This window comes from Cebus imitator, unplaced genomic scaffold (genome assembly GCF_001604975.1).
Source record: "Cebus imitator isolate Cc_AM_T3 unplaced genomic scaffold, Cebus_imitator-1.0 Scaffold719, whole genome shotgun sequence".
Lineage (NCBI taxonomy): Eukaryota > Metazoa > Chordata > Mammalia > Primates > Cebidae > Cebus > Cebus imitator.
In genome coordinates, this window is record NW_016108034.1 from 393,214 (window position 1) to 419,204 (window position 25,991).

The following is a 25,991-nucleotide window of genomic DNA, read 5'->3' on the forward strand; positions in this document are numbered from 1 at the left end:
AGGTGAATGGAATTATGTGGAGGTACCTTTCCTCCTTCAGGACCAGGAGGACCAGCTCCACCTCTAAGTCCTGGGGCCCCTGCCAGTCCAGGAGGTCCACGTTCGCCAGGGGCACCAGCATCACCCTGTGATAAAAATATATAAATAACCGTATTAGAAAACCCAAAGCTAAAACCAAAACACCTTAAATTGCACCATTTTGAAGCAGGCCACTAGGTTATTAATTTATATTGTGAACAATTTGGAAATTTATATACTTGTAAACAGTTGATCAGCTGAGTGGGAACTGGACACTTGATTGAGTGTATAAAAGAGAACTTGGATACTTAGTCTGCTTAAGTGTGAGCTGTCATTGAAACACATATTATTATTTTATTCACAAGGGCAACATTTTAAAATTCTTTTACAAGAATAGTTTTCCTACATAGAGTCAACATATTGGCAGTACTTTCCATTTGAAATTTTAAGCCCGTATTTGATTCTGTAGTGATGATGAATGTCAGAGAATTGGACTTTCCAGATTAAAGCAAATTTAATGTATTGAAAATGTCTTGAGTTTCTCTAAGCATACTTATCAAATATTTGCAACAACGCTCTTTTAAAGAAAGAGTATTTGGCTTGTTACACTATAAATATACCACTAATGAATTGCTCTATAACATACTGAAGAAGTTAGAGAATAAATTGAAATACTACCTTGCCTCCTGGAGCTCCAGGTGCACCGGCATCACCCTTTGGACCCTAGGAGGTTGGCATTATATGGTTAGGCCCACATCAGAATGCATTTTATGTAAATATAAGCAAAATACACATTTGTTATGTTGGCATATTATATAATTTTTCAAATCCTGAAACTATGAACTCTATGGAAAAATTCAAACTCTATATAATAGTTATCTTATAAATAACTTGTCTTTGTTTTGATAATATTTCAAAACTAAATGTTAAATCTCAGATATCATGGCATAAGATATTTAAAAAGTTAATAGTTGACAAACAATTATTATGTATTCTTTTGTTTTCTGAGTTTTCAGAAATGAAATGTTACTCACTGGTTCCCCAGGTTTTCCATTTTCTCCTGGAGGACCACCTGTTCCAGGCAAGCCCTAGAAAGAATCATGATTGTATCAGGCAATTACTTCAAAAACGGCTTATAGAAAAGTTTCTCATATGTGCACATGTTTCTGCAAGATATTAAAAAAATATTTTCAGTGATCTTTTTTGGGGTAGAAACGTTGTGCCACTCAAAATCCAGTGACACATATGGGATAATCATATCTTACAAATCCATGCTCATCTCTCTCCATTCTTTCAGTTGCTACATATAAAAATGTATTGACAAGCATGGCAAGATAGATTTGGCTATATAGATTTATATTATAATAAAAATAAGTATAAGCAAATAGAATTATATGAGTTCCATTAATTCTTCTAAATAACTTATTAATGTACTCTGGAATGGAGATGGAAGATATGCCTATCTATTAATATTGCCTGACATTTTATTTTCAGATGAAAGGCAGACTCACAGATTAAGCTTCAGATAATTTATAATCTATTAGGGACACAATTTGAATAGTCAGGTATGCCATGGCATTCAAAAACAAAGTCTTACTTGTAATCCCGGTGGACCTGGGGGTCCTGTGTCTCCTTTGTCACCACCAGGCCCCTGCAAAAGTATAATGATACATTTTATTATAAACATCCTTTTGTATCTAGTTTACAGTATCCACTTCAACAGGCCTATTGCTTCATTTTAAAAGTAGTGATGTGAAGAAATGAGAGGATCTGGGCCTAAAGCACACATATAAGCTCTAACTCGGTGCAGCATTTAGCTAGATAACTAGATCAGCAAGTTTCATCATTGCTTTAGTAAGCTATAATAACATAGTGTCAGAGATTATGTAATTTTTGAAGTATTCCTCCTGCCCCCCCTCCACCCTATTTTCATCTCCAATTTTGTGTGAATAAACTTACAGTAGGCCCTGGGGGTCCCTGAGGTCCAGTTTCACCATTCTTTCCAGCAGGACCCTAAAAACAAGAGCCGTTAGGGAAGTAGAAATAATACAAATTACAGAGAGAAGTCATAAGGTTAGAGATGAATGCATCTATTTGAAGACTAGAAATAAATTGATGAAAGCTACATACCTGAGGGCCAGGTCCTCCAGGGCCACCTCGTTCTCCATTCTTACCAGGAGCACCCTAAAGAAGAAGTGGTCAGTATTTACTAATAACTCATCATATCATTGTCTCATATTTTTTATCTGCCTGCTCCATATATACTCATACAACCATAACCAATTATATATTCAGCTCCCTTCCTACATACAATTTTATTTTCATATACTCCTCCATGCTTTGAAGAGGAGACTGAGCTTTGACCATCTCTACACTCCATATGGAAAATAAAAGCCCTCCTGTCAAATATTTATTGAATAAATTAATGAGGAAACTCACATCATTTCCTTTAGGACCAGGGAAGCCCATGACACCAGGCTGACCTCGGGGACCAGATGGCCCAGGGGGACCTGGTCGACCACTTTCTCCTTGACTTCCCTAATGAGAAAAACATTATCTTAATAAAGGTTTGATAAAGATAACATCATCAAGGATAGGCCGACATATACATTCCATTTTAACTGGCCTTTTAAAATGAGATTTAAAAAATGTACATACGGGAGGCCCTGGTTTCCCATCACTGCCTGGTCCTCCTGGACTTCCAGGCATGCCCTGAAGTAAAGAAGTCAGTTGTTAGGCGATTTAAAATGAAATCATAAAAAAAAAATACAACATATACTATTTGTACAATTTTGATATTTTCATTTACATGTGAAGCCCTCAGATTTGCACATCCTCTCCCTGTCTATAAAGAATCTTAGGGAAGTGTTCTATGTTCTGTTTTCCTTGAACTATCCTGGCTTTAGTTAACTTAAAATAATTTTGCTTTGTTTTGGGCCTTACAAAAGACGTAATCTGATTAAGTTACTTTTGATCTGTCTTCATTTGTCTTGTATTTCTTCTTACTAAATTGTCATTCAAACAAATGTTTCTCTGTACCCTCATGCCTGGACCTCCAGGGAGACCATCTCTGCCAGGTTCTCCAGCTGCTCCTCTGGGCCCTGCGGGTCCTGGAGCACCACGCTCTCCAGCGGGACCCTAGTTAGTGAAAGAAATAAAAAAAATTAACATAGCCTTCACTGACCTAGATATCAACAATGTTTTGGTTACAAATAGAGAACATCATTTGGACTTTTCAAAAGGGGTGATGTGTTGCTGAAAAATTTCTATGTAAAATCAATTATCTTGGCTTGGATTGCCATATTGAAAAAATTTTGAAGCAACTGCGTGAACATCACATACTTAAAAAAACAATATTTAGTGTGGTTAAAAACATACTTTGTGCACCTAAAATCAAATATCTTAATGATATAAAATCATATTTGCATAAAACTTTAGCGTTTTTAAAGACCTTTCAGGCATTTTAGTTTATTGTACTCTTGCAATGATGCTCAGATAAATACTTTTCAATTAACAGATAAGTGAGGATTCTCATAGAGGGTAAGTAAGTGGCTTAAACTGATTGAACAGAAGTTGCAATTGTTTTACATTAGGAATTTTTTTAAGCTCCAATATATGTTTTTCAGTTATTTAGGTTTTCATTAATGGGAAATTGTATAGAAGAAATACCTATTTGTGGTGCTAGCATTTAGGAATATAGAAACTAAAGTTATCCACCTTTTCCCCTGGAACACCATTTGGTCCAGCAGGTCCTCGGAACCCAGGGGCACCCTGAAAATAATGAAAGACAAATATTTCTGTCCAAAAGATTGTAATTCTTTTTCATAGAGTGGCAAATAATATTTTTATGTTACAAATGCTTTAAACAATATTTGCCATTGAGCACTCAACATAAGAAATATTGGCTATTTCACCCTGAAGTTAGGTTTATGTAGATGACAATGATGCTGGTTTTTTTTGGTTTGTTTTGTTTTTTGTTTATTTATGCCCCATGGAAAACATACCCTTTCTCCTGCAGCTCCTGGAAGCCCATTTGCACCAGGTTCTCCAGGTGATCCGTCCTTGCCATCTTCACCTTTAGCTCCTGGAATACCTGGAGTACCAGCCTCACCCTAAAGAAAAAAAAAAAAAAAAAAGGTAAAGTAATCAACTTAGTTCAAAGTTTTACCTGTTTACTTTCTAATTATGTTGCAGTTTCCCAAGAAATAACCAGATCTGTTGGAGTAATACTTACGCGTTCACCTCGTGGTCCTGGCTCTCCTTTGGCACCATTCTTACCAGGCTCACCCTAAAGTATAACAAAGTCTTGGTTGAAAAACAGGGAAGATTCAACCAACAAAATTGTCATCAATAACACATAATTCAGTTATAAGACAAGAATGAAATCAATATAAATTCAACTGAACAGGAGCAAAAAGTTTGCTATTAAGCTTTTGTTGTTGGAATTAAACTATAACTTTCAGAAAATAGAGAAAAAAGAAGGGAACTTACTGCACCACCTCGCAGTCCAGGAGCACCATTAGCACCGGGTGGTCCTGGAGGACCCCTGGCTCCAATCAGTCCAGGAGCTCCAGGAATGCCAGCAGGACCCTGAGAACAAACCAAAGACACTAACATTAGCCAAACTTGAATGTTCTTTTCTGAATATCTCACTTAAATATCACAAATCTATTGTCACGCAAAATGTAAAAGCCACAAATGTGTGGATGAGGTAAGGGTGAGTAGTGGGGGCAGCTTACCATTTCGCCTTTACCACCAGGACTACCGTTACTCCCAGGAGGGCCCTAAGTATACAAAAAACAGGTAACGTATTAATAGTAACGCAAATAGTTCGTATATATTTGAAGTTGTTTGTGTGAAAATAAATTTATGGGTGAGCGTCATGCTTTGTAGAAATTAGGTGAATCCTCCAACTATAACACACAAATGAAATGTAATCAGAAGAATCATTATCTAAATAAATTAGAGATAATATGTACTTGGTATAAATTATTAAACAATACATAAATAGAAGAGATTTTGAGTTTGGTTCTTCTCTGAATTTTTGATTGGTGATTAGCTTGGGGCACATTCTTGAAACATCAGAAAACTATCCTCTATTCTTTTATGTATACATAAAAAATCATGAATTATAGAATAGTACAACAGTCAAAAACTATCATTTTTACCCCTAATCAAATCAATATGTATCACAGGAGGATCGTTGTAGAACACTAAGCAACTTTTTTTCAAAGTAATTTTCATTGATAGCGGTATTGAAGCACATGCTTTCATGGAGCAAGTGTAGCTGCACTCTTCCTTCAACCACCATACTTACAGGAGGACCTTGAGCACCAGCATGTCCCTGAGGTCCAGGTTCTCCTCTTTGTCCAGGGGCGCCACTTGAACCAGGAGACCCTGCAGGCCCAACTTCACCCTAATGGAAAACCTTATGTAGTCAGTTTCTCTTACCACTTCTATTCACTTAGCCAATTCACCCTTCAGTTCTGTTTAAACACATCTCCCAAAGGTTACTGCTGGTAAAGCAAGTAATCATTAATCATAAAGGCAGAGAAAAATGATAACTATGTGTGTAACTGTGTTATCTGTTTCCTAGAAAGAGTCTGGGGAAAGAGAGAAGGCATCAGAAGAAATGTCAAGATAGTTGAGTGCTAGGGACACCTTTCTTAGAATCAAGAATAGGGCTTTAAAGACATGTGTAGATAAAAGCTATTCATTTGACTGATCAAAAAAATCAGTTGCAAGAAGCAATCTAATGATTTTCTGTTGTCTCCAAAATATTTTTATACCCTTCTATAGGAACACATGTTTACCTTAGCACCAGGAGATCCAGGGAATCCGGCAGTTCCAGGAGGACCAGGAGGGCCCTGAAAAAATTAAATACAATTTCAAGAGCTCTTTTTCAAATAAATGAAAGCTGACATACTAGTAAATAAGTGAGCACACATAAAGTAAAAAAGATATTTATGCAGATTAAAATGATATTTATATTTTATGGATATAATGTGGAGAAACAATGTGGTAAAATAGGAAGAGAGTGAAATCTAAAGTTAGAAAGTTTTGGCTTTTCCCTACTTTGCCATGAATTCTGTGGCTTAGTGCAGGTTACTTTTCCCTGAGCTTATGTACTCCAGTTTAAAAATGGACATAATATCTATTGTATCAATTTTGTAGGGCTCTTTTAAGTGCCGTGTCTTATATTGGATATTAACTAACATTGAGAGCACCATTCAAATGTTAGCAGTTGGTCAAGCAGAATCAGTATCAGAACCTAGATTTGTTTATGGGCTCAGTGCCAGTTTTAATCACATGTATATATACAATATTGAATATTGGGTCTACAATATTGAATATTGGGTCTACAATATTTTTTCACTTTTTAAATTTTAAAAATGCTAATGTGTGTATTAGATACACACATATACATATGTGTATATACCTGAGTTGATATTTATAAAATATTAAATAATCCACAATCCATAATTTCTCTTTATCCTGGAGCAAATAAGAGTTAGATATAAAGTTACTTACTGGTTGACCATCACTGCCTCGAGCACCGTCATTGCCCCGAGCACCCTAAAAAGAGAAGTTTACATCAAATATCTTTTTAATTCTGAATGACTGGTCATGAGTAATATTTTGACTAAAATTCTGACTCAAGTGAGTTGAGTTTTCTTCAAGTACATTGAAATATGCTTACTAATGATACATTTTACAGTCAATGGTTACAATTCTGATATATACAGCAACATTCAAATGTAGAAAGATCGGATTCTGTTTTCAGGGATGAAAGCAGATATAATAGCTCTAATGGCATATGAAAAGTTAACACAAAAATTCTCACTAGAGATAGATAATAATTGTAAAACATTTATTTATTTTGTTTTAACTATAGCCAAAACTTTATCACAGTATCTTTGAGTATGATTTTGTAGGAAAGCCATTTTCCTAGCATATTTGTACAGCCTGAAACTACTGAGACACTGACGTGTCACTTTGGGTGCAGTTGAGCAATGTTAGTAACAATACTCACTGCGGCTCCAGGAAGCCCTGGCCGTCCTCTCTCACCAGGAGCCCCTCTTGGACCCTACAGAGAAAAATTGATAGTATGGTCTTACTCTAATCTTAACATGTGTAAGAACAGTTGGGGTGGGAGCAAAGCCAGTTTTAGGTAACCATGAGGCTAGTAATAAAACTGAACATTATATGTAAAAAACATAATTACCATGGGTCCAGGAGCTCCATTTTCACCTGGAAGACCGTTTTCACCCTAGGTACATATAAAATATGTTAGTATTTTATATAAGAGGAAGAGAACATTATCGATGTTTAAATATAGAATATTATGGAAAAGTTTACGGAGCCTAGAAAAAGATATACATTTTAACAATATTAATTTTTTGTTACTATTTTATTTACCAGAAATCTCAATTTCTGTATTTAAAAACTTAAAGACTAAAGAGAAGTAATTGATAAATTATACTAAGATGCTCAACTATTTCTAATCTAGACTCTTCAAGTTATCAGTTTTCATGGAAGCGTTAATATCTCAATTAGTTACAATTTTTCACACCTAATAGGGAAACTCAGATAAATTTCAGAAAACAAGTTAAGCCTCACAACATGAATCTTAAATATAGCTTTAATATTTAATGACTTTACTTATAAAATATGATTTTGTTGTGATTTACCTTTAAGCCAGGAGCACCTGTTTCACCCTTTTCTCCATTTCGTCCATCAAAGCCCTAGAAAGTGTATAAAAATAGCAAAATTATTAAAATCTGTTAATAATCTAGAATGATTGATAAAATTTACATTGAATTTTTATAATTGATCTTTATAACACTACTTGCAAAATTAACTTAAATAATTTAAAACTTGTTTAAATGGGTTGAAGATATTTCACACTGATTTTACAGCAGGAATACATGAACTAACTAGGAAGTGCAATTTAGTCTCATAAGAAAGTTGTCTTAACTATAGAGTAGCAAACATGAGTTTCATAGATTTTATTATAATTAAGTTGATAGGTTTTAGGCCCAGTTGGTTGAATGTACATAAGGTTTTGAATAGAATAAAGTTGTTCAACTCAATCTATAAATCATGGTAAGTTAAAAAAAAAACGTAACTCGTAAAAGGTTTTTATTTTTTCTTACAGTGGTAGCAAGAAAACTATATATTTCAAGATTATTTTATACATCAGAAATCAACTCCTTTATTTTGCATAAAATGACTAGTTTGGTCAACAAATAAACTTCGTAAACTTAAAAAACCCAAATTAACTCATTGTCAGAATTACCTTTTTCGGTACATAATTGCCCAGTAAAATTCATTAGGCAAGTAAACATAGCCCAATGGGATATCTTGTAAGCAAGGGAGAAACTACTTACTCTGTGTCCTTTCATACCAGGGAATCCAGGTATCCCAGCTGGACCTTTAATGCCCTAAAAATAATTAATGAAAAAATATTAATGAACCTTCAAATAGAATCACAATCTAGTAGTAAAACACTTTCTGTTTTTAAGTTTAATTCAATTAAGTTGCATAATAGTTTTCAAGCTAAGATTACTACAATTAATTTAGTAGATGCTGAAGACTTACTGGAGGTCCAGGCAATCCTCGCTCTCCAGGTCGTCCGGGTCTACCTGACTCTCCCTAGGTGGAGAAATAAAGAATATTTAGGTGATCATGTATGAGAAAATACATTGTAGCCAATAAGCAGTGATTACTTTGCATTTTTCTCATGAAGGACTCATTAAAATCGTTACCCAAAACGTATAGTTGAGACCAGCTTTCTTGGTAGAAGGCATGATGAGGCCCTTTCCCACCTTTTATAAGCTTAAGTTGACATAAGCTTATGAAAGATAATGCAGGTGCTTTTAATCACTGAAATAATATAGCCCTTCCTCAACCCAGTAAAGATAATTTGCTATTGGAAATTAAAAGGGAAAGAAAGAATGCCATAGAACTGAAGGTATCTATAAGTTCTCAAGTTCATTAAGCAGTGATATCAATTTCATGATTACAAGAGGCACACAGAAATGCTTACTTCTCCTCCAGTTAAATAATATGTTCAATGGGATGAGCCATCTCAACAGTCAAAAGGCACTTTGAGGCTTTATTTTGGAATTCCACAAATGAGATCTATCTATATGTATGTATGCAAATGCTGTATAGCTACTCAAAGATTAGTATGAGCTAAAATGGTGTTAAGACAACAATATTTTGAATAATATTTTTTTCTTCTGGGATTCTGACATAAAGCAAATGCTGTTTAGAATATCCCAAGTTAAATTTTGCTGTATTCTTATTGAATTTTTAAAAACTTACATCTTTTCCAGCAGGACCAGATGGACCCATAGCACCAGGAGGTCCTGGAGGGCCCTGAAAATAAGGAAATAAAAAACAAACAGACTGGTAAGGTTTTCTGTTACAATTTATTATTAAACAATATGTATTCCAGGAAGGAACCTCCTTTTAGAAAAAACTTTTAATGTTTCGCATAATGAAAATGATACTTACTGAGTTAATATTATACATCCATTATATCAACTTATTGTTAATAAAAATTAAAAGCATCATATATCTGTATTTGATATTACATGTGTGTATTTATAAATTCAAATGTATTTTTACACTTTTTGGAATATTAAACATATTTAAATATAAAGGTATTTCTAAATTTCATGAAATATTATATTTAAATAACTCCCTTTTATTTGCTTATTTACACAGTATATCCTTCTGGAGGACTCTCTTAGATCATATGTTACTGTCTAACATATATGCATATATACATTTTTACATATGTCATATTTACATATGTAAATATATATAATTATACATATTTTTCAGTAGAGTAGATATAATGAACTACTACTTCAGTAGGGTAAATATAATATGAACTGAGTGGTTACAGAAAAATGAAATCTATATTTAATATATATAGAATGCGTATCAGCTCTGGGAAGTGGACTATTTTGATGGCTAATCATGAGGGAATTCCTTTATTAAGGAGTGTCTGTAAGATGGCTAAACAATTGAAAGAGTCCAAAAGACTCGATAAAATGCTTTTTGTTATTTACACATTTAAAGACAAATGTAATCTTCATTTTGTAAGGATCTATACTTGTTTGAGAAAACAAAGGTAGGTTCTGTATGGAATTATCAGCTTATTAAATATAAATTGAATTGTTACTTACTGCAGGACCAGCTTGCCCAGGTTCACCAGGGGGGCCTTGGTATCCTGGAGATCCCTAGTGAGTAGAATATGTAAATATTTTAAAAGTAACAAAAAATCTTTGTTTAATTCACTTATGTCTTGACAGTAAGAAATCAGGATTGTGAATGTAATCAGCAAAATTTTACTCCAGTTTATAAATATTGAGACCAAAATTTTTTCAGATCAGAATGAAGTTAATATATTGCATTCCATTAATTTGCATGTGATATGGCTTTTAGTTCACAAAGAATGGTTTTGGACTAAAAGCTATATCACATGCAAATTAATGTGGTTTAATTTTACCAAGGTCTTAATTGCTAATAATTGTTGGTGGAAAGGAATTAAATATGGAATTCCATCTTTGAAGCCTTAGGCATTTTCTTGGTATGACTTCTCTAGTTAATTGGGATTATGCATGCTGGAATTACTAAAGTATAGCAGAATATATATTAATTTGATTTTTCTAAAAATGAAGAAAACACCACTAATGGCTATACTTACAGGGGAACCAGGATGACCAGATGTACCAGGGGGACCGGGAGGACCTGGGGGGCCCTGAAATGTAAATTTGAATGAAAAGCAAAATAAATGAATGTAAAATCCACTTTATCCATGCTTCAAAGCTATAACACTCTTTGGGAATAATACTGGCATTGTTAAAGCTGTGACCAATTATAAATCATTTTTAATAACTATTTTTGATTCACAAGATCTACAATAAAGATATTAGCAAGCAAACATTAATGAAATTCTCACTGATTCCATATAAATTATTAATAAATGTTATAAAATGTTGTCCTGAACTCCTAAGGAGGGGAATTGAAAATCTGGAAAAATTAGTACACAATGCTATGAAAATCCCTGCAATATGAGAATTATATTGCACTGGTGAAGAAACAATTTCTCGCTTGGCAGTCAAACTCAGTGTGGAGCAATATTTATTGCCACATTATAAATACTGTATCAGGTATCTAAAATAATAATGTAAATTAACCCTAAATCCATAATTATGTTGATATAGATATCACATAATTAATTGACATAGAGATTTATATGATCACACAAGAATCATATTACATAGAACACTTGATTTATTACTGTTCCAAAATACAGATTAAACTAGAAAACCTTCAGCATGCTGAAAGCAGCATGCTTCAGTTTTGTAGCAAGCTGTTTCTAAATACCAATAGTAAATTTATAAAACAATAATTTGTATATTTACATTTTCTCTTAAAAACACTTTTCTGAAATGTCGGTATGTGTTGACTTTAGTTTTTGTTTTTTAGTAAAAACTTTATATTTGATTAAAAATAGGATTAATAATGTGAATGTAGCTGAGTAAGACCCAACGTATACATAAATTAACATAATTTTCTTTCTGGCTTTGAAAGACATACAAAAATATCACAGTTCCTAAAATAGTCAAGATACATAAAATTCTGTTTTTGTGATATGCTTTATGTTAATGCTAAAGGTCTTCCTTTATATGTCATTTAAATCTATTGGGAAAAATTTTGTTCTCTAATTTTGGAAGGCATGAATGTACAATCCAATGGTCTGAGCAGCAATCCTCCTCAATAACAGAGAATCCAGAGCTATGCTTTATTTACGCTTACATACTTGTTGTCTGCAGTGAAATTATAACTTTCACTACTATTGATTCTCCTGAGAGCCTGTTCTATAACCAGGGTCATGCACATGGGCCAGTACATATTGTGCACATGTGCCCAGATTTCAATTATTTTAGTTATTCTCTTCTATAAAAACTCTAGGTCATTTACAACGATGAAAACCCTTCAGGTACAAGATGAATAGCTATTATTTAAAGAAGATAAACTTGAAGAATCAATGAATTCTGGAAATATTTATTTTTGATTTGAGAATTGGAGGTGAGACTGATTGTGGCATTTGACATTCATTATCTAGACTGTCATCTGTAAAGTAGCATTTAATGAAAGAAAAGACATAAAAGGAAGATTCTGAAGAACTTAGATGAGAAACAGGAAATGTGGAAGTGAGTAACAAAATGTGATTAAAATTAGAGAATATGTGAGTGTGAGACCTAAGCATGAAGGAAGATGGACCTCTGCACACCAGGTGGTTATATAAAGGAGAAGTGGCAATACAGGCATAATATGAGAAAAAATGAGTTGAGATCGAAAAAACATGATAATGCTATCATTTTCTTTTCCAACCTTAGTAAGAATAAGCTATTTTGCACAATTCCATAAAAATGCTGAATTCCTAGAAGAGCAACCATTCAAAATTTAACAAACCAGAAAGATAATAAAGCTCTAAAGTGCTAAGAAACATTTGTACATACAGCTGGCCCAGGATAGGCACCGACTCCTCCTATTGCTACTCCAGACTTGACATCATATGAATCATACTGGGGAGAATAGTTCTGTGGCAAGGAGACCAAACAGATATGATCATGTTAATATACAGTTCATCATTCTTTTAAAAAGCATTTAGAAGGGCATGCAACATCTACTATCCACTGATAGATTTTTTTGTGGCAAAAGATGTGGTATGTATTAACTAATTATCTTGTTTATCCTGTCTTTTTGTAGATTTAGACATTAGATATACTACAGAAACATTTTGTTGTTTGATGCACAGATCTTTCCACTGTGCTCAATGTTAATTCCTCCCAATTTTCCTATTATACAGCTATTATTTCTAAGCAGTACCTCCATCACTACAAACATAGGATCATAGGCTGTTTGAGGCCAAAAGAATCTTGAGATCATATAATATACCTTTTCATTTTGAGCAAAAAAAAAAAAAAATGAAGTCAAATTATTTTTCCAACAGTGAATGATACAAGTAAAATTCATATCCCCTGGATTCTGCTTAATATGACTAAAAGAGTCACTCAAATAAACATCTTTGTAGAAAATAAATCAAAAAATAGTAGAAAAGCTCATATGCTTATTGGATTTCTTCAAAACTTTATTCTAAGTTCTAGGCCTAGAGTTAGGTTCTATTTGGTTACCAGAGTAAGAATTTAGACAATATCTTTGGCTCTTGCTGAGTTGCTTTTTGAAAAGCACTTTTTAACCTCCTAAAGATACGTTTTCTTATTTTACCTAATTCCATGCAACAGAAATTTTGTCATATTTATTTGTTTGGTTGTTTTACATGTAGAGTTAATTGGTTGCTATGCTTCAGGAGAACCAAGATGTGCTCTGAAGTATTAGCAAGAGCAGTTTCATAGGCAGAAATTTTCCTGTTGATTTGAGTTCAATATGAATGTTTGCAGTTATTCAACTGCTTTTTGTCTAAACTTTTAGAGGCTTTGGCATTGATGTTACTAAGGGAATAAAGTATAGATGTAGTACTAACTGAATTATGTAGGTTAATTTTTTTTTAAGTTGATAGTTCGCTTCTTAAACATAATGTGTATGCTATATATCTACTGAGAAATTGGCAAATTTTCCAAGGATATAGTAGCAATAACATTAGCATTATGAGGAAGAATGAATACTTATAGAGCACTTAGAATAGTGCCTAATACATAAAAACACTAAATAAGGATTTATTAAATACATAGAATCAGAGAACAGATACAAAGAACTCACAATAGTGAGATATAAAGAAAGAAGATGAACCAGATAGCTTTATAAGGAAATACTGTAATTTATTATACCTGAGGACCAGTAGGGCATGATTCACAGATTCCAGGGGGGCCAGGAGAACCAGGGGAACCTGGTTGTCCTGGAATACCAGGGTCACCATTTCTCCCAGGAATACCAGGAGGGCCCTAAAAAAAAAAAAAAAAAAAAAAGAGGTAAATAGTGAAAAATCCTGGTGATTCAGAATCATTATCATATTATTGTTTCCTTGCTTTATAATATTAGGAATCAATGTAAGTAATATATTTTCTTCATATACTTTTAAATCAAAATCTGTGAATAATTTAAGTATAATGTATTCCTTTGTATATTGACCTATATGTTTTCTTCAAACTGATCATGGGGGTAAAGACATAATATGAATTTTGGGGAATTGAAATCTTTACATGTACAATTATGGATTCTCAGTTTGTTGTTTGGTGCCATTATTCAAATATGTGGTACTAAAGAGAATGTATGATGGACGTTCAAATCTAGAAGGGATATGATAAGAAAAAAGGAAACTCTTACTAGAATTATCATTAGTATTAATTTTATTCCACTGAAGAATGTTTACTTACTGGATCTCCCTTGGGGCCTTGAGGTCCTTGGCCATTAGGAGGGCGAGTAGGCTAATAAATGGAAAAGAAACAATTTAAAATAGGCATAGAATTTGCGCATTATTTCTTAACCCAGATTCTAACCAATCCTTATCTCTAAATTGAAACGTCTGCTTTTTACTTGGAATACCAACATGGCTGTTTGACAGACATGACTTTCATTTTCTTTAGGCTCCTATGATATAGGAACTACTCATGTGTCTAAATATGAATATTGAAGATGTACAGTTTATCTTAAACTCACAGCAGTTGGAGGCTGTGGGCAAACTGCACAACATTCTCCAAATGGAATTTCTGGGTTGGGGCAGTCTAATTCTTGATCGTCACATATTATGTCGTCGCAGAGAACGGATCCTGAGTCACAGACACATATTTGGCATGGTTCTGGCTTCCAGACATCTCTATCCGCATAGGTCTGGCCAAGATGGGAACATCCTCCTTCGACAGCTGAAAAACAAGATAGATGACATGAAGTTCCCTTTAATTTTGCTGAAATTTGATATTTGTTACTCTGTCAGGACTATTAATTAACAATAGCCAAACTTGAGATGGTTTGAAACAAATAATTTCTTCCTTTCATTAGAAAATTGTATTTTCCCTGCATAATTTGCTAAGTAGAAAGAAATTAATTAAAATATCATATCTGCTTATTAACATAAAATTGGCACACCACAGTCAATTTTCCTTAATACTAGCAGGTATTTTAATTTCATTTATAGTAAGATTTAACGTCAATGTATATCACACAATATTTAAACATGTATGGATTAATTGCACAGTTGAAAATAAGCTTTTCTACCCATTGCTATTCTTTGCTTTAACAGCAGATGGGAGCATTAAACTAAACTAAAAAGATGATTTTGTCACTAACTCTGAAGACTTTCTGGATTTTATTAACCTAGTTGAGCAATTCAGGGGAAAACTGAGCTAATCTTGGCACCATAAAACTTTGCCAGATTTTCCTGGGAAAGCTTTAACAGAACTTATTGTGTGTATTGAATGTCACTGTTAGCTCTGTTTGGCATTAGTAGGTCAACATGATATGACATAATATACTGTATATCCCATATGGATGGAAAGTCATTTCCAAATCACCAAAAAGAAAGAAAAAGATGTTTTTAAAATAAATATTGGCAAGGAATTGGTAAAAATAATAGGGAAAATATGAATCACAACCATCTGTATTTGTGGCTTGAAATGTTAAAAAATTTGCTTCAACCAAAATTTTAGACTTGCTTCATAATTATATGCAAGGTCCTGAAATTTCAGCAGCTATTAACAATGAATCAGCTTAGGAATTGCCAAAACAAAACCTGGTCTCAATTCTTAAAGCATTAGCTGTGGATTGTGCTTAAACACAACTTTAGTTCTTGACAATTAGTGTGATAGTTTGCCAGTAACTGAGTAAATAAATAAGTCTCTAAGCATCTGCAAAAATTGTTGCAAACAACAAATGATGTACTGTTCAGTAATTTATATTTTTGAGACAGCGAAACTTATTTCTCAAAGCCATGACCGTTAAAATGTCTACTAAAGGAGGTCTGCTTCTGGGTAGGCAAGTAGTTCAAAACTACTTTTTACTACCTAGTGGTCAAGAGGCCTTTCAGTGTTCCTGAGATTTTTCCATCTGGGCACTACATGCATCCACAAAGATTACCTTTTCAAATTCTTGTTTCTATATCATCACTCTATCTGGGGAAATAATAATTTAGGTTCATATTTAAATAAGTTGAAATGTTTAGTTGATTTACTAAATGTTTACCAAAAAGAATTTCAAAGCCTAGACTCTAGAGAGTACTGAAATTGCTTCCCCATTTCATTTCCATTTTCCTGTTCTGATACAAATTTAATGATGTTATACAACACACTTGATCTATTCGAGAAGTTTAAAAAATCCATTTTTTCTTCGTGTTATAATTTCTCAATGTAGTTTACAGCTACTGAAGGAAAGCTTCACTTTTTAATTGCAATTTTAAGTAGGCAAGTAATTTGTTTATTTAAAAAAGTTATTCTAATTCCTCCTTTATGCTTGAAACACATACATGAAAAGACGGGCTATATTTTCTGTATACATTTCCTAAGCTTTTAAAGGAGCATTTCTTAATTCTTAGTGAATCTAAAAGCTGAACACCAGAAAGCTTATCTCAGTGCAAATGAAGTAGGCCTATTTGAATGGTGTTATGGAAAATATATTTAAGAGAATAGCACATTAATCATTTACACATGCTGTGAACACCAATAACATAGGAGGGTCAATGCTTTAAACCCATTTGTTCTCTAGACAGAACTGGCATCTTATATTTAAGTCCTAAGTTCACCAGTTTACAGGAAAAGCCTGAAGATTTGGGGTTGGAAGATTGTGCCGTAAAATTACATGGAACACATGCCTTGCATTGGTACTTTTTATTAAAATGAACCACTTAAAAATTTTCTCTAAATCAACTTTATGTGAAATGTTCCTACAGATTAGTTTCAACTCAAGATTTTCCCATTAATGTATATTTTAAGCCCTCCCAGATCCATCCTCAAAAACATAGTTAGATTGTACAGATGAGTCTTTTAGCTCTTTGCCTCTGGATCAGGAATATCTTTTTACATTTAATACAGCATGTGGGTTACAAAAAGCGGCTCTTAAATACTGAAGGCATATTAAAGACAAATGAGGATAATAGTTAAAGTTAGGGTCAAACATTTCCTATTTTAAATATCTTCTGTATGTTCTTGATCTGCCTAGAAATTAACATAAATACTTTTACCTTCTTTGTATTCATTCTTCTATGTTTATGCCTCATTAAGGGTGTCCTCACATCATTAGAAATACAGTACTTTCCATTTGTCCCGCTAATTATTAAATAAACGAGAACAATGTTGACATTAAAATTGTAAATGAATTTGTTAAAATTGGGTTAAACTCAATGTTATAAAAATTTAAGTAGTTATTTAGCTTATTGTTTCCAAATTTAATTAGAAGCATATTATAGTACTTTTTTAAAACACAGAGGTCTCAATATAAAGATTATTTTAGTGCAATTTAAAACATTGTCATATTCTTAAGGTATTTTTTTCTTCCTGACCTGCACATGACAGTCAACATGGTGTGTGCATACTTTGTTTTACTTTAGAAAGTCATATTGTTTTAAGTAAAAAAAGAAAAGAGTTGGAATGCTTAAAAAATAAGAATTAATGCAACTTTGTTTATTGCCATAACTATTTCACGTCCACTTGAAATAAATTTGGCTCTCCTGAAAAATCAGTTCCTGTAAAAACTTGCGGCTGAAAATTAGGCCTTTCTGTGTTTTTCAAACTTATTTACCTTTGCTGAATAAATAGAGTTTTGTGTAGCTTTCTTTATTATTCTATGCATGAAAAAATATGGTTAGTAATATATTCTACTGAAAGCTAAACCTCTTAGACTGGTGTTTCATGGACCTTAGTTTAATACCTGGTAATATGTGGGAAAATCATGGCAAAGTCAAGGAAGAAAATGTTTTGTTTCAAGAGGAATAAAAATGCTCTAGTTAGCCATTTGCAACATTCAGAAATAGAATAGAAAATGGGATTCAGAAATAAGTCATCTCATATTATTCTCTTCATTTCTTAGATATCTGTATTCAGAGTAGATTTGGTAAAAAAATAAGTTTATTTTTTTTCCCAAAAAGATTAAATAAAAGGCAAATGATTTCATTTTACTATTGGAAATTAATGGATTTTCCAATTACTTCCTTTATTTTGGTTGTTTAAACTAAATCTCTCTGTTCCAATTTGTAATTAATTTTAAACTCCATCTCCCATGTTGTTTGGTGTTTCTATCCTTACTACAGAGTAAATTCTGAAAGAAATTTACTTGTGACCACACAAGCAATGCATTAGACTCGATCATCTCCTTGCTGGGATCTATAACATAAACTATGTTGAAGCTATCACATGACTTAAACCACTCTTAGCTCTTTCCTAGTTTTCTTTTTTGGAATTTTTGAGAAAAATAAAGCCAGATAACATAGTTTTATATTTTTAGACATGCATAAAGCTTACTTTTTTGTGATTTTTGTTTCTATTCTTTATGTTAAATCATGCTGACTTGAAGAAATCATATTGTTAGGACCAAAAAAATGCAACTTATCTTTATCTTAATACTATTTTTGGAGCAATAGTATTATTCCCTAAAGCACCTGATACAATTGTTAATTTGACTTAAATAGCAAGTGAATATTTTTTCCTTTTCTCTTCTTGCTGAACCCTTATCTGAGAAAAGGTGTTCTTTAATCTTAAAATCTTAGAATCACAGATATGATATGTAGATTATCATAATTTATTTTTATTAGTTTAGAAAGCTGAATATTTTGTACATGTGGGTAATCGGAGTTCATATAGTTTCCAATTGAAACATGTTTGGTTTGGTTTTTAAATGTTACTGTTTAAAAAAAATGATACTGTTTGGAAAACATAAATTTTAATAAAATATTTTTTTCTGCTGCTTATGTATCTGTTAGAGTATCTTAACATATGTTAGATGACTTAACAAAAAGGACTCTGAAGAAAATATCTGTAGACATTCTAGGTGAATAATTTTAATTTAAAAGCATTGTTTTGCAACAACAAAAAAGATTCTATTTATTCTTGCTCTCTCCAGGAAAAATAAATTGACAAATTAGCATTCGTAGATATTTTCTTGTTTCATATTTTATAAACATATCATTTTCAATCTTCAATTAGAAATCTCCTTTAAGTTGATTAGTATTTTATTCTGTTAAAATAAAATAATTAGATAATTAGAAAATTTAAAGTATCATATATCTAACCACCAACAATTGCATATATAATAAAATCTGCTTAGAGTCAAATTATAAAAACATTGAAGAGAATATATTCTACTTGTCTCATTACAGTTGGAAAATAACTTTAAATGTTATATTCTTATAAATAAAATTTTACATTTCACCATCCTTATCACTGAGTTACTAAGGTACTTTAATTTCTTCCTTCATTTTATTTGCCAGTGTTAGTAAAACTAGTGGTAGGCAGAGCTTGTATAGTACCTTCTGTCTTGTAGGAACTGGTCTGAGTACTTTGCATATCTGTTTTGCTTCATACTCCCAAAGGCCCTGTGAGCTTAGAGCTGTCATAATCCTAATTTTGCAGGTGAGGAATCTAAACCGTAGAAACATTAGGTAATTTTCCCAAGGTTACACAGCCAGGGTAAAAAAGAAGATTTGAGTGTAAGAAGGCTTTCTCTAAATTTGATACTCTTAATTACTGCATTCTATTTTCTTTCTGCTATTTCAAAACTGAGTACAATTAAAGAAGCCAGCTTCAAAGCTCTGTCCTATGTGATTTTTTTTTTTTATCCCTGCAAGGTTAAAATCTGAGTCTAGATAGTTGTATTTTTAAGGAAAACAGTTCTCTGCAAAATATCTTTTCTATCTGGCCTCAAAACAGGAAGATGCCATTTGGAGTTAAATTCTCCTGTTTATTTTCTCTTGACCTTATGAAGAAGGGTTATATCTCTAAAGCCACTCTGATGACATCCAGACCACCAACAAAATAAATGTGTGATTCAGAAACCCAGCATATGTTTTGCTATATACACACAAGTAGGATTCTAATAACAGACAAGATTTCTGGATCCAACACAAAAATATATTTAAGATGTCTCATTAGCACCTTATTTTTCAGAAACTATAGTTGTTAAATGATTCATATTAATGCATATCTATGTTCGTTAGATGTTTTTGTTGAATGAAACTTGAAAGTTGTGAATATGCTATGCAACTCCAAAGAGTATTTCTATGATCTTAATTTACTTGATAAATGCAGTCTCTGTCATCCTCCAATGTGAAATACTATAGAGAAACAGTTTCAGAAAAATATGTCATTTTACTGAAGCAGTACTTTCTCAATACTAGTTTTTGAGGCAAATTTAACTTTTAATAATTTCTGGATCTTTTCTCTTTTATGTTTACATATTTTGGACATTTTGACTCATCCTCTTTCAATGTTTCATTTTGTTCATTAAGACTACATTTTAAACAGCAGGGCTTGACCTCAGTCATGGAAAAAAACAAGGGTTTTATTAGTTAATCTGAAAGGAATCCACTTCTGCTGTGTTTTCATTAGACACAGACTGAAACTTTAGTGGTTAATGTAACTCCCCAAACTGCAGTTCACAAATGATTTATGTAAGAATAGCTATCTCATTTTTTCCATTGTCATCTTGACATGAAACAGGCAAAGTTTCCCCTTTGAAAAGTCTGGATAGTTTTTTTACACTATATGACCTTTTTTTTGGAATGTGGAAACAATGAGATTGAGCTTTTTTTCCTCGGGAAAACTGTTTTACAAGAAACAGTTCACTGAGAGGGTTCCAGAAAGTTATTGTAGACCTGGAAACTTTACAACTGTTCCTCATGTCCAGCAAAAGCAATAACATCTTTCATCTTTAAAGCTTTAATTCTTAAGCAATCTACTTTAATCACTTCAAGACGGTGATATCACTAGATGTTACAAAATAAAAGAGCTGGGCTACATAATTTTTGGAACTCTGCACCAAAGAAGCCAGAGTTTTTCAGAGTTTTTTCACAATGGAAACCGTGGCGTTTCGGTAGATGGCACTCTTTTCTCTGAGTGACAACTCAAGGTCCAGCATGTGACTGTGGATGTAGAACAGGGATTTCCTGAGGAGCTGTCCTTTAGTCTCAACTATAATCCTGGCAAACTCACAGCCAATCATTCTTGATTTTTAAAAAGAAGCCTGTAGATAAGACATCGATCCAGGAATCTGAATTAGTTAAAAGGCATTTAATCACACAGTCTTTCCTTCTTTCCTAGAATTGTTTCAGTGGCTTTGCTTTCTTTTCTTATAATGCTGAAATGTTTAATTCCAGAATTTAATAAAAGTATCTTTTTATGCATAGGCCTTTAGATCATCTAAAGAATATTCAACATCAGGTGATCTAAAGACCTATACATAAATAGACAGTTTTGAAAATCCAAACTTTTCCAAGCTCAGGTAAGGAAATGCAAGGTATCATGGATACAAAAACACAAAATTTTGTATTATAATACTTTATTTACTCACATGGAACTGATAATTTCTTTTAAAATCATAAGATCCTGAGCTTCTGGGGTTAAATTTACTGCTCTCTATAAAGTTGAGTATTAAACAGAAAAATACCTACTCTTTTGACCTTTAGAAATGTATCATTAGCTCATGTACTTTCTAGGATGATAATTTTTTTAGTATCTTCTTTCAATGACAAATAGTTTAAAAAAATTCAAATATTGTGATTTTAATGTGTGTTCTGTAATTATCTAGGACTTAACAGAATTTTGGTCCTAACCTTGACTCTGTCATTTTCTAATTTTGTAATCTCAAATGAAGCACTGATCCATGTTAGATGACTGACCCTGAGATACGTGAGCAAGGATGCATCCTCTCCCCTTAAAAGTGCAATTGTTTCTAAATTGTTGCTTCATTTTTCTGTTAGTTCAGTATGTTTAATTGCAGGGACAAACACAAAGCAGAAATCTTGATTAAGTTACAAATTCTCTCTTAAAGTGTAATGAAAAATAGACTCTCATGACCTCTAATAAGAAACTGATTCTCTGAGTTTATTTACAGTTTTAAAATTCTAAAACAACTAAAGGCCCACAGTTCATTTTACTGGAATTATCACTATAGCAAAATATAGAAACTCAAATATTAGTACACATTTAATTAAAATAAAGTTTGTTTTTGCTCTAATGAAGCAATATTACTTAGTAACAGCTGTCTATAATCTATCTAGCAAATAGAGTGAATAAAATACTTATGTCAAATAAAGGCTATATCAGAGATATGAAAAATTTATTTAAAATATAGTCATATGTGTAATTTTTTAATAGACATAACATTTAAGCTAATTTCCAAAAAGTCTCTGAATATTGTTACCATTGTGTTTTTGTGTCAGTATGTGTGTTTATATTATTTTATCCATAATATACTAATTTCCTTAGGAAAGCAGTGTTAACATTCAAAATTCATGCATGTTATTTTTTTAAAGCACATTATAAACTACTGAAGCCAGCTATGTAGCATTAATATTGGCATTCATCATGTAAATGGTAACCTGGCTTGTCAGCCACTAGGTGACGCATCTTTGCTCTTAAAATTCGACATGTTTAAAAACTTCAGGAAATATAAAACAGACCATGTTTCTCCATTGGTGAAATAAAACACGTGAATTAAATACAACTTTCACAAATTTGTAAAAAGACCAAAATTCTTTTTGAGGACTTATGTTCCAGAAATTGCCCGTGTGTGAACTAGAAGTGAGTGTCCATTAGAGCTGTGCTGTCTCCGAAGTTATGAGGGCATATATAAGAAACCCCACCCCAGAATTTTATGACAGCTCCCAGTATGCTGTATATTCAGATACCTACTATAACTTTTCCAAAGCTTATCTACTCACACAATTTTCTTGTAAAACCCATAGGGAACATAAGATGTACTGTCTTAAATCACTGAAACTTTATTTTATTCATGACAAAAAAAAAATTGGCTGAACAAGATCTCTTTCAATTCTTTTTGAGCTTAAGAGCACACAAACACATATCAGCAAAATCTTATTATTTTTTGCATCTAAAGAGAAAAAGGAAAATAAATAGAGCTTAATGTGATGTAAGTATCAAACACTCCCCCTCTAAAGTTAGATTGGGGAAAAAAAGAGCCACAGTGGTTATAAAAAGCTTGTAACCAGTAGGCAACTATAAATGTGTTGCAATTTTTTGAGCTAAAATCCCGAAGTTCATAGTCTTCTCAATAAATGGGTGGTGGGGGATAGCAGTCATTTGTTATCCTAAGAAAGGGCTGGCAGTTGTGGCATCTTCTGGGAGGAGCAGGATAGAGAGAAAAAAGGGGAAAGGAATAAGAAAGGAAGAAGGATTGAGAGTTCTGGGGAAAGAAAGGGTGAGGAGGCAAGGAGAGAGAGAACTGAGAAAAGAAATGGAGACATAAGGAGGCCACATGGGGAGTAGGGAGAGAATAACAGGCAGGGAAGACAGAGGAGGAGTAGAGATGGGCTTGCCTAGGAAGGGGTGGGGTGATGAGTGAAGAGGAGTCTAAAGGAGCCAAAAGGGGCGGAGAGAGATAAGGAGGAGGGGAAGGGAAGGAGAGGAGGGGTAAGAAGGAGAGGAAATTAAGGGAACAAGGAATATGGGTGTTTCTTTTCTTTTGTGTCCATGAGCTGAAGGTAACTAAAGACATTTCATTGTATATCTACTCCTGCCCCCTTACATACATTTACATGTATTACTTGAGAGGACAACAAAGATTTGATATTACAAACAAAAGACAAATTTTCATACAATGTCTTTGCAAAATCTATAGTTTTAAATGTAACCATGTTTAGTTATGTACAATAAAAATTGTCTAATAAGCTTTCCTATCTTTACATTTAACATTTAATTATTTATTTCTATGGAAGTTTGTATTCCAATTTGTTCAGTATTTTCATGACTATGGTAAATAAAATAATATTTTTACATAAATAATGAGACAAATATCTTTTTTAGGAGAAAATAGAATATGAAAAACTTTACATGCGATTATTAGAAAATACAGCAAAACAGCTTTCTGAAGTCAAACAGTACTAGTATCTTTATCTTGTTTGTAGAAAAGTCAAAACTCCTGTTGAAAACATTTTTTAAAAAGGATTTTCTTCATTAATGCGAATGCAGTTAAAATGTAGAATATGTGGAAAATATTAGTCCCTTAACAACAAGCTACTAAAAAATATGAATTAATCAGTCATTCTTGAAATAGAATAAAACAGGCATAATAAAATATTTTAGCAGTCTGATCCCTTTGAGGAATGTTTATAGATATCTTGTTGCCATTTTACAGAAATGTATTCAATGATTCTGAATGCATAGTACCTTCCTTTAGACTGTTCTTAATCCATGCTATTTGAAATGCATTCTTATTTAGAAAACAATGTTCAATATTCTAATCTTACAAAAAATCCAGCAGACAAAGAGGAACATAAAATTATCACAAGAGACCAATAACTTCCAGACTGCCTGGGGAAGCATTCCAAGATGTTAGCAATCCAGGAGGGAAAAATTTTAAAGCCATTTTAAAAAGTTTCCAGTGCCTTTAACATGAAAACCAGTTAGTACAAGAACATCTTTTCTTAAACAACCACAGAACTCCTAAATACACACATAACATAATACTATGATTTTTCAACAAATGTGAAAAACACAGTCATGGTCAGTTCAATGTTTCACAATTGGGAGCTTATAGAGAAAATTATTTTTAATCAGGCAGCTGATACTCCCTTTTATACCCTTCTTTGTGAGGAGAAGAAAAGACAAAAATCCCATAAAGTTTCTTGAAATCAGTACCTACTCACCTTCCTGTTGTGCCAAAATAACAGTGGGATGAAGCAGAGCAAGAAGTAGCCAGCTCCCCTTTTGCACAAAGCTCATCATGTCTAAATATCAGACATGAGACTCTTTGTGCAAAAAGGAGAAAAGAAAAGCAGTTCAAAGTAGCACCATCAGTTGTTCCCTGCGCTTCAGCACCGGGCCCGTCATAAAACTCAGCCACTGAGATTCCTTTGCTTTGGCCTTAAATAGGAAAAAGTTTGGCTTCCCTCACTTTCCAGCCCCTTTCTGAAATATGAGAGCCGCACCCATCCCCTCAGCAGTAAAAGAAATGATAAATATTTCTTTTTCCCTTATAGAACACACAACCCAGAGTAAGAAAGAGTACATCTGGAGTTTGTATACATCTGCTTATGTAAAAGTTTGTTACATATTTCAGTCTTACGTATATGTTTGTATAACTTAGGAATGTATATAGAAATGCTTGCTCTGCCTTATGTTTTAATATATATAATTTAAAGGTATATATTTTTATTTTCCCTTATAAAGTTAACAACTGCCTAATTTCGAATGGTTGTTTGATGCCCATTTCTCTGGTAGGTCTAATTTGCAGACCTGATCTTCCCAGAAGATTTTTATGTTGGGATTTTGCCAGAATTAACTCTAACTCAATTTAAATAGGAAACTGTAAGAGATTCACTGAAATAAAAAAGCCTCCGTTTGCCCTTTCGACTCATCCACCCACCCTGGTCCCAGAAGTTAGGTTTCAGGCAAATGTCAAAATACAAAGTATTTGGGCTATGTTTGAATGGCTTCCTGAAAGTGAGATACTTATCTATAGCTGCTTCCATTTCTCACAAATTTCTTTAGCAAGCTAGAGTGCTTTCTTGTGAGATTTCCAATTTTTATGTTGCCTGGGAAAGATAGAACAGATTTTTCTAGAGAAAAATTCAGCCTTCTCATGACATAACTTTTTAGGAAACTGGAAGAGAAAGAGTTTATCACATAGAATGGCAAAAGAGTACCAGAGAAAGTTGTCATTTTTTTCTGCATTACTCTAAAGATCAGTATAAATATTTCTAATTGAGACTTTCATGTGGATACTTTCCAGATCCTCATCCACAAAACTTTCCAATGCATTTCAGGATC

At 32.9% G+C, this 25,991-nt stretch overlaps 1 protein-coding gene across 1 annotated transcript in view; it reads right to left on the reverse strand.

Annotated features, from left to right (window-relative positions):
* COL3A1 (collagen type III alpha 1 chain) overlaps positions 1-25,111 on the reverse strand; it is a 38,753-nt gene extending 13,642 nt beyond the window's left edge. Inside the window, exons 1-30 of the mRNA XM_017518966.1 lie at positions 24,869-25,111; positions 14,722-14,924; positions 14,439-14,489; positions 13,893-14,006; positions 12,564-12,644; positions 10,742-10,795; positions 10,221-10,274; positions 9,349-9,402; positions 8,620-8,673; positions 8,409-8,462; positions 7,710-7,763; positions 7,244-7,288; positions 7,052-7,105; positions 6,550-6,594; positions 5,832-5,885; positions 5,336-5,434; positions 4,758-4,802; positions 4,510-4,608; positions 4,253-4,306; positions 4,023-4,130; positions 3,736-3,789; positions 3,058-3,156; positions 2,677-2,730; positions 2,458-2,556; positions 2,149-2,202; positions 1,978-2,031; positions 1,616-1,669; positions 1,053-1,106; positions 697-741; positions 27-125 (exon numbers count right to left, since the gene is read on the reverse strand). Coding sequence (XP_017374455.1) covers positions 27-125; positions 697-741; positions 1,053-1,106; positions 1,616-1,669; positions 1,978-2,031; positions 2,149-2,202; positions 2,458-2,556; positions 2,677-2,730; positions 3,058-3,156; positions 3,736-3,789; positions 4,023-4,130; positions 4,253-4,306; positions 4,510-4,608; positions 4,758-4,802; positions 5,336-5,434; positions 5,832-5,885; positions 6,550-6,594; positions 7,052-7,105; positions 7,244-7,288; positions 7,710-7,763; positions 8,409-8,462; positions 8,620-8,673; positions 9,349-9,402; positions 10,221-10,274; positions 10,742-10,795; positions 12,564-12,644; positions 13,893-14,006; positions 14,439-14,489; positions 14,722-14,924; positions 24,869-24,947 — 2,121 coding nt within the window. The 5' untranslated portion in view covers positions 24,948-25,111. The remainder of the gene's footprint in view (positions 1-26; positions 126-696; positions 742-1,052; positions 1,107-1,615; positions 1,670-1,977; positions 2,032-2,148; positions 2,203-2,457; positions 2,557-2,676; positions 2,731-3,057; positions 3,157-3,735; positions 3,790-4,022; positions 4,131-4,252; positions 4,307-4,509; positions 4,609-4,757; positions 4,803-5,335; positions 5,435-5,831; positions 5,886-6,549; positions 6,595-7,051; positions 7,106-7,243; positions 7,289-7,709; positions 7,764-8,408; positions 8,463-8,619; positions 8,674-9,348; positions 9,403-10,220; positions 10,275-10,741; positions 10,796-12,563; positions 12,645-13,892; positions 14,007-14,438; positions 14,490-14,721; positions 14,925-24,868) is intronic.
* Positions 25,112-25,991: the final 880 nt, after the last annotated feature.